This window comes from Gekko japonicus, unplaced genomic scaffold (genome assembly GCF_001447785.1).
Source record: "Gekko japonicus isolate JY-2015 unplaced genomic scaffold, Gekko_japonicus_V1.1 scaffold729, whole genome shotgun sequence".
NCBI classification, from domain to species: domain Eukaryota; kingdom Metazoa; phylum Chordata; class Lepidosauria; order Squamata; family Gekkonidae; genus Gekko; species Gekko japonicus.
This window is the reverse complement of record NW_015175378.1, coordinates 286,984-295,580: the sequence shown is the minus strand read 5'-3', so window position 1 is coordinate 295,580 and position 8,597 is coordinate 286,984. Positions and strand designations below refer to the sequence as shown.

At 44.2% G+C, this 8,597-nt stretch overlaps 1 protein-coding gene across 1 annotated transcript in view; it reads right to left on the bottom strand.

Annotated features, from left to right (window-relative positions):
- Window positions 1-8,597, bottom strand: part of LOC107122450 — a 95,848-nt gene that overhangs the window by 58,274 nt on the left and 28,977 nt on the right. The window contains 1 exon segment of the mRNA XM_015425552.1: window positions 2,269-3,626. Coding sequence (XP_015281038.1) covers window positions 2,269-3,626 — 1,358 coding nt within the window.

Genomic DNA, 8,597 nt, shown 5'->3' with positions numbered 1-8,597 from the left:
ACCCTCCACTGAGAAAATTGCCCATCTATTAATTAGCCAGTTTTTGATCCATAAAAGGACTTGTCCTCCTATCCCATTATTTTTGAGCTTACTTAGGAGCCTTTGATGAGGAACGTTATCAAAAGCTTTCTGGAAGTCAAGGTAAACAATATCTATTGGATCCCCCGTGTCCACATGTTTGTTCACCCCCTCAAAGAACACTAACAGGTTAATGAGACAAGATCTTCCCTTACAGAAACCGTGCTGAGTCTGCCTCAATAGGTTTTGTTCATCTATGTGCCTACTAATTCTTTTCTTAATAACGGTTTCCACCAATTTACCCGGTATAGACGTCAGACTGACTGGCCTGTAATTTCCCAGATCTCATCTGGAACCCTTTTTAAAGATGGGAGTGCCATTAGCTACCTTCCAATCCTCAGGAATGGAGGCAGATTTTAAGGAAAGATTGCATATTTTTGTCAGGAGATCCACAAGTTCACATTTGAGTTCTTTCAGAACTCTCAGATGTATGCCATCTAGGCCTGGTGATTTATCAGTTTTTAAGTTGTCTATCAGTTTTAGGACCTCCTCTCTCGTCACCTCAATCTGACTCAGGTCTTTCAACACCCCTCCCGAAATCAGCGGTTCTGGAGTGGGCAAGCACTTCTCATCTTCCACAGTGAAGACAGAGGGGAAAAATGCATTTAGCTTCTCAGCCATTTCCCTATCATCCTTCAGTACTCCTTTTACCCCTTGGTCATCCAAGGGCCCCACTGCCTCCCTGGCTGGTTTCCTGCTCCTAAGTTATTTGCAGAAAGTTTTATTGTTGGTTTTTACGTTTTTCGCTATATGCTCCTCATATTCCCTTTTTGCCTGCCTGACCACAGACTTGCATTTTATTTGCCATAGCCTGTGTTCCGTTTTATCAGCCTCACTGTGACTAGCTTTTCACTGCTTAAAGGAATCCTTTTTACTGTTTACAGCTTCCATTACTCTGTTTGTTAACCATGCAGGCTTTTTCCTATACCTGTTTGTGCCTTTCCTAACCTGCAGAATATTTTTTTTTAGCTTCTAGGATCATTGTTTTAAAGAGTTTCCAAGCTTCCCCAATGGTTTTGACCCTTTCTACTTTTCCTTTCAGTTTCCTCCCCACATGTTCCCTCATATCAGAGAAATTACCCCTTTTAAAGTTAAAGTGGTTGTGTGTGTCTTTTTGGCCAATTCCCTATTTATACAAATGTTGAACTCAACAACATTATGATCACTGTTCCCAAGCGGTATTCTTTCTATTTCTAGTTCCTCTACCTCTTCGAAACCCAGCTTGTACTTCTGGCTGTACAATCCACGTACTGTTGAAGCCTAGCTTGTAGGATCTTGAGCATAACCTTGCTAGCGTGTGATATGAGTGCAATTGTGCGATAGTTTGAACATTCCTTGGCATTGCCCTTCTTTGGGATTGGAATGTATACTGACCTTTTCCAATCCTGTGGCCACTGTTGCGTTTTCCAAATTTGCTGGCAAATTGAGTGCAGCACTTTAATAGCATTCAATTAAAAAAGGCCATGTTAGATTACCAAGTGCTTTCTCTACATCCAGAAATAAAAACATTGCTTTCTTTCACTTCTTGTTCACAAATTTGATTGTATCTATTATAAATAGTATGTTATCATTCATATACCTTTGGTAAAAAGTGTGTTTGATTGGTGTAAATCAGATTTGGTATACAGTTTCTTTGTTAATACTGTGGTAAATATTTTATAAGCTACGTTCAGGAGGGGAAGAGGTCTGTATGACGGGTAGCATTGCATCATGGCCTTCTTTATATATTAATGCTATATATGCCTCTTGCCACACCGGAGGTATTATCTTTCCTTCTTTTATCTCATTGATAACTTTTGTAATGGTAACATTAAGACTTCTTAGAAATGTTTCTAATACGTTTCAGTTAGCCCATCTGGGCCTGAAGCATTATCCTTTTCTGTATTTTTTAATTGCCTGGGTGATTTCTTCAATTATTGTTTGATTTAAAGTTTTTCTGTTTACTGACATAAACCAGTGCGAACCTTTTGATGTGCGGTCAGGTTGACATTCTGAGAACAGCAATTTCCACCTTCCAAGCATTTATATGACTTCCACTGTGAACCTTTTGATGTACAGTTAAAGTGCTATTTCAAAAGAAACACTTTCCATACTCCAAGCAGTTATATGGCTTCTCCCATGTGAATCTTTTGATGTCTAGTGAGGCTGCCATTATGAGAGAAACGTTTTCCACAATTCATGCATTTATATTGTTTCTTCCCTGTATGAATCCTTTGATGTGTAGTTAGGCTGCTGTTCAAACAGAAGCACTTTCCACACTCCAAGCATTTATATGGTTTTTCCCCTGAATGAATCTTTTGATGTGCAGTTAAGCGGTCATTTCGAGAAAAACACTTCCCACACTCCAAGCATTTATATGGCTTCTCTCCCGAGTGAACCGTCTGATGTACAGTTAAGCCACCTTTTTGAGAGAAGCACTTTCCACACTCCAAGCATTTATATGGCTTCTCCCCTGTATGAACTTTTTTATGATTATTTAGGCCACCACTTAGAGAGAAGCACTTTCCACACTCCAAGCATTTATATGGCTTCTCCCTTGTGTGAACCTTACGATGTTTAGTTAGGTCACCATTCTGATAGAAGCACTTCCCACACTCCGAGCATTTATACGGCTTCTCCCCTGTGTGAATCTTTTGATGTGCAGTTAGGCTGCTGTTCAGAGTGAAGCACTTTCCACACTCCAAGCATTTGTATGGTTTTCCCCCTGCGTGAAACTTTTGATGTACAATTAAGTGGCCATTCTGAAGAAAGCACTTTCCACACTCCAAGCACTTATATGGCTTCTCCCCTGTATGAATCCTTTGATGTACAGTTAGACTGCCGTTCAGAGAGAAGCACTTTCCACACTCCAAGCATTTATATGGTTTTTCCCCTGTGTGAAACTTTTGATGCACAATTAAGCAGTCACTCCGAAAAAAGGACTTTCCACACTCCAAGCATTTATATGGCTTCTCCCCTGTATGAATCCTTTGATGTGCAGGTAGACTGCATTTCCAAGCAAAGCACTTTCCGCATACCAAGCATTTATATGATTTCTCCCCTGAATGAATCTTTTGATGTGCAGTTAGGTTTTCATTGTGAGAGAATGTCTTTCCACACTCCAAGCATTTATATGGCTTCTCCCTTGTGTGAACCCTTTGATGTACTGTTAGGGTTTTATTCTCAGAGAAGCTCTTTCCACACTCCAAGCAGTTATACGGCTTCCCCACTGTATGAATCTTTTGATGCTTAGTTAGGTTACCATTCTGAGAGAAGCACTTTCCACACTCCAAGCATCTATATGGTTTCTCCCCTGTATGAATTTTTCTATGATTATTTAGGCCACCACTTAGAGAGAAGCACTTTCCACACTCCAAGCATTTATATGGCTTCTCCCTTGTGTGAACCTTACGATGTTTAGTTAGGTCGCCATTCTGATAGAAGCATTTCCCACACTCCCAGCATTTATATGGCTTCTCCCCTGTGTGAATCTTTTGATGTACGGTTAGGTATTTATTCTGAGAGAAGCACTTTCCACAGTCCAAGCATTTATATGGCTTCTCCCCTGTGTGAACCTTTTGATGTTCATGAAGTTGGGTCTTCAAAGAGAAGCTCTTTCCACTCTCAGATTTTTCTTCCACTTGCAGATTATTGTCTTTTGCCGCAACTCTCCTTCCTGAGTTCTTCTCACTCCCCATCTCCCTCACTTCTGCAACTGCAAAAGATGGACCGAAATTAAATAAGAATAAATAGGTAAAAATACCAGTTAGCCCATACAGTCAGTAGTCAATGGTATTTTTTACAATGAGAGTCATGGTCCTAAAAAACCTCAGCAATATTTAACCACACAGCAAGATGTCTTGGAAAAGGAGAAACAAGTAACCAAAGGAAACAAACAGAAACAGAATAGAAAAAGAAATGCTTTTTAAAATCTTGAATTTTATTGAAATACGTTTTGTTTAAATAAAAACCATAGAATATGGAAACACTTCAGAGACTGAACAATGAACTGACAACATAGATATTTCTGCAAACATGGAAAATGTCCCAGGCTTGCAGAAAAATCTGGGGGGGAAGTACACTGGGGGTTATAACATCCTGAAATAATAGAAGCAGCACCTGTAACATAAAAAAACAGATGACTCCAGCGACCATTGCAAGGCAACCAAACAGTATTGTCAGCCTTGAAGCCTTGGATTCTGTCAGTTAGAGGCATGTGGCTGTGCCCTTTAGAGCACGGGTGTCAAATATATTGAGCGATTAATAAATGGAAAGACTATTATTATTATTATTCATATTTGGCACTGCAGTTCCCACTATCACACTGAAGTAGGTGGCCAATATGGAAATGCCTAGTCTTATTTTTGACTTCCACCATCAACTGTAGCACAATGGTATGCGAGGGTGAATCTGGGCATTGCGTGCTCCAGGATGTTCCAATTCCTTTCATGTTTGGCATGGCTTTTGGGGGGCACCTCATTTGCTGCTGTATCCTCTATCCCACACTGTTCCTTCTTTCCTTCCTGGCAACCCCCATATCTTCATGTTTCTCTGTGTCCTTCCCTCCTTCCCACCCATCAACCAATCTACTTTTATTGGCCCCTCATCTTCAGCTTTCTCTGTGACCCTTCCGCAGCAGACTCTATACAGGAAAAATCTGGCCCAGTTAAGCTGTGCCAGCTGAGGCACTGGGCTGGGCCCACTTGGATGATGCTAGCCAGGCTGGGCCCAGTAGCACAGTGCAGAACCTGCAAGGACTTGTGGGGAGTCCCCTATTTTTCCATGTCCCCCTCTCAGCACTATTTGGGGGTATTTTTTGCAGCCTCCACATGCTCCGCTTTCCATGTTTCCTTCTCTACTGCCCAGTGTCCGCCCACCCCACCCACCAACCTATTGTTTAATCTGCCCGTGTTCAGCTATATCAGAGGTTCCCAAACGTATTTGGCCCACTACCCCCTTTTCAGGAAAAAAAAATGACTCAGCACCCCCCCGGACATCTACCTTCAAGAAGTGGACAAGAAGATGCAGTTTCTGGATCTGCACCCGGGGGCGGTATTGCCCATTTTGGGAACCAGTGAGATATATTAATTTATTTTCTTTATACTCCACCTTTCATCCCAATAGGTTCAAAGCATCTTACACAATTCCCTTCTCCTCCATTTTATCCTCACAACAACCCTGTGAGGAAGTTTAGGCTGTGTGTGTGATTGGCCTAATGACACCCAGTGAGCTTCCAGAGCAGAATGGGTATTTGAATCTGAGTCTCCCGGACCCTCTAACCCAGGGGTGTCGAACTCATTTCTTATGAGGGCCAGATTTGACATAAATTGGACTTTGTCGGGCTGGGCCATGTGTGTCAGAGTTTATATCTCTTCTACCTGGCATTACATTTTATGACACACATGGCCCAGCCTGACAAAGTCCAATTTATGTCAAATCCGGCCCTCGTAAGAAATGAGTTCGACACCCCCCTGCTCTAACCACTAGATCACACTGGCTTTTGCAGTGTGGCAACTGTTGAACCATAGCAAGCAGCCAGTCCTGGGTGAGTCATGCAAGGTGTGTGGTATTAAGTGGCCTGGCTCCGATTGCTGCTGGGCCTAGGCCCAGCAGAGTCTTCCCTCGTGTTTCCCCTTCAGCTTCCTTTTTATTATTCCCCTCATTTTTGTAAAGTTCACTGCTCTGAAATGAAATGTTACAGTTTTGGCCTATGAAAGAACACAGCAAGTGCAGTGAGGAGTGGGGTGATGAGGGGAATGAGCGGGTTGGGGTGTAGTCTACATTAAGAAAGGGACCGTCTGACTTTTCGTGGCAGGCATATCTCATCAGGAAATCCGGCTAGGCGTTAAAAATTGGCCACCGAGCAGTAGCAGTGCGAGAAATGGAGGAAACTGCAGTTTTTTGACCTGGTGGTGTCTGCAATGGAAGCAAAGGTTTTCCTCTTTTCTCTGGGAAGGAAGGAAGCTAGGTCAATTACCTGTCAAAGTCCAGCTACAGAAATGATAATGACCCTGCTAGCAAAGCCAGCTGAGGAATTTGGTGCTTACTTGGGCAACCACCTGGTGATTCCTGAAGATTTTCCCAGCATGCCTGGCAATTTCCCAGTACGCCTCCCAAGAGGAGGCTTCCTGGAGACTACAGGAGAAGAAGCCCTGGCCTGGGCAGACCAGGTCAAAGAGGTGGAGAAGGTGATGTAAAGTGGAAGGAAGTGAGATAGCTCCCTCCAGGAGGTGGCAACCCAAAAGAGGGAGTGGACAGAACAGGGTCTGCAAGTCCAGCATGCCTGTTCCATCACAATAACAGAAGGGGAAAGACCCTTACCTAGAGAGGCCACAGTCTCGTAATTTTCCTCTGTAACTTCCCAGAAGAGTTTTCTTTGGCCTGGATCCAGGAGAGCCCATTCCTCCTCGGTGAAGAACACGGCTACCTCCTCAAAGGATGCTCGGCATCTCTGAAACAGAAAAATATTGCCAAGCTGGTCATCGATTCCCTTAAAATTAATGTCTAACTAACTAACTAAAGTAGAGACATCACCCTGCCAACAAAAGTCCGCATGGTCAAAGCAATGGTATTCCCAGTAGTCATGTATGGCTGCGAGAGTTGGACTATAAGGGAGGCCAAGCGCCAAAGAATAGATTCTTTTGAACTATGGTGCCGGAGAAGACTCTTGAGAGTCTCTTGGACTGCAAGGAGATCAAATCAGTCAATCGTAAAAGAAATCAACCCTGACTGTTCCCTGGAAGGCCAGATAATGAAACTGAAGCTCAAATACTTTGGCCACCCAATGAGAAGGGAGCACTCACTGGAGAAGACCCTGATGCTGGGAAAGATTGAAGGTCAAAGAAGACGGGGATGGCAAAGGATGAGATGGTTAGACAGTGTCATAGATGCAACGAACATGAAATTGAGCCAACTTCAGAGGACGGCGGAAGACCAGAAGGCCTGGCGGGATCTGGTCCATGGGGTCGCGAAGAGTCAGACTCGACTGTGCGACTGAACAACAACAAATAAACTAACTGTGAAAAGCCTTAACTGACTGCACCTACTATACTATCTTGCACATTTCACCCAAGAAATACCTCCTTTTGTATCTTCTCCAGAAATACAGAAATTTTTGGCCACTGTGTGACACAGAGTGTTGGACTGGATGGGCCATTGGCCTGATCCAACATTGGCTTCTCATATGTTCTTATGTTTCCGCAGAAGGTTTCTGCTTCAAACATTTTTGTCTGCAGAAGTATTTAAGGCGAAGACAAACATATTGCAGCAAAGTTACTAAACTGCTGGGGCAGGGATTGTTTTGATCGACAATAATAAACATAAAATGAAAACTAATAAATAATAAAATGAAAACTAGGAGCCTCAAAATTGGCCACCAGCAGCAGAATGACTGTGGGAATGGAAACACCCTAGCCCAGATTAATCCCTGAACATCCCTCTGCTATTTTGGAATAGAAGTGATAATTTACTTCCAAGAAGCCGGGAAGGTGCAGGGCAGAACAGCACAGCACAGACCGGGAGGCTGGATCAGATCCCCTCCTTCACAAGACAAACCTTCAGAGTCGTTTCCAATTCAGAGAGCTGCTTGAGGGTGATCACACTTAAGAGGAAGCAACAGTAAGGAAATTAAAATACTTCCACTATGGGAGCAAAATGTGGCCAAACGCATATTTCAGGGCTGGCCCACGGAGCGTGCAATGAAAACAATGTTGCACCTAGCAGAAGATGTCCATTGAGAGGTCTTCTGTGTACACGTTTTACAGGTACACATTGCACAGGCCAGCCACCAGAGACTCTCGACACCTATTTATCCTATTTAAAAAAAACAATAAAAGGGGACCCCCCCTCCCCTGTGGAGCCCGTTAGCACCAATGTTCCCTCTAGGGTGTGGAGTCTTGTGAGCAAAAATTCTACTTTCTGAGCTACTGGCATTAAAGTTGTGAGCCAGCGATTTGGCTCCTGCATAAATTAGCTTGCTCTGGAACCCTCCTTCCTGAGCGGAGACAAAAATGTGTGAGCCGGAGGCTGAAAAACTGTGAGCTAGCTCACACTAACTCAGCTTAGAGGGAACATTGGTTAGCACTTCTTTTCCCACTCAAACGGTCACATGCTTTGCAGGGAGGCCCCCCTCTTCCCTCAGCCCTCCTGAGCTTCAGTTGGTTGCGGAAGCAGGAAGAAGACCCCCCCCCACCTCTCCGACAGTCGGAGAGGTGTGGGCTCAATGGACCTCCCCCGGCACCTCTCCAATATTTGCAGCCAGCACCTCTCGTCCTTTCCCTGTCTCTGGCCTGTTGGCTGCCCTCTGGACAGGGCACCCGGCCCTGTGGGCAGCCATTCACAGTGCAGAAGACAGGCAAGGCAGCGGTGAGGGGTGTGTGCGAGACACCAGAGTGGCAGGTGAAAGCAAAAGCACGGCAGGGCTTGGCTAATGGGGGAGGGGGCATGGCCCCAAAATGCCCCCCCATGGCTACGCAGGAAGACCGGTATGGACAATGAGGGTAAGACTAAGTAACCTGCACTTGATGGCAGTGGCAAATTCA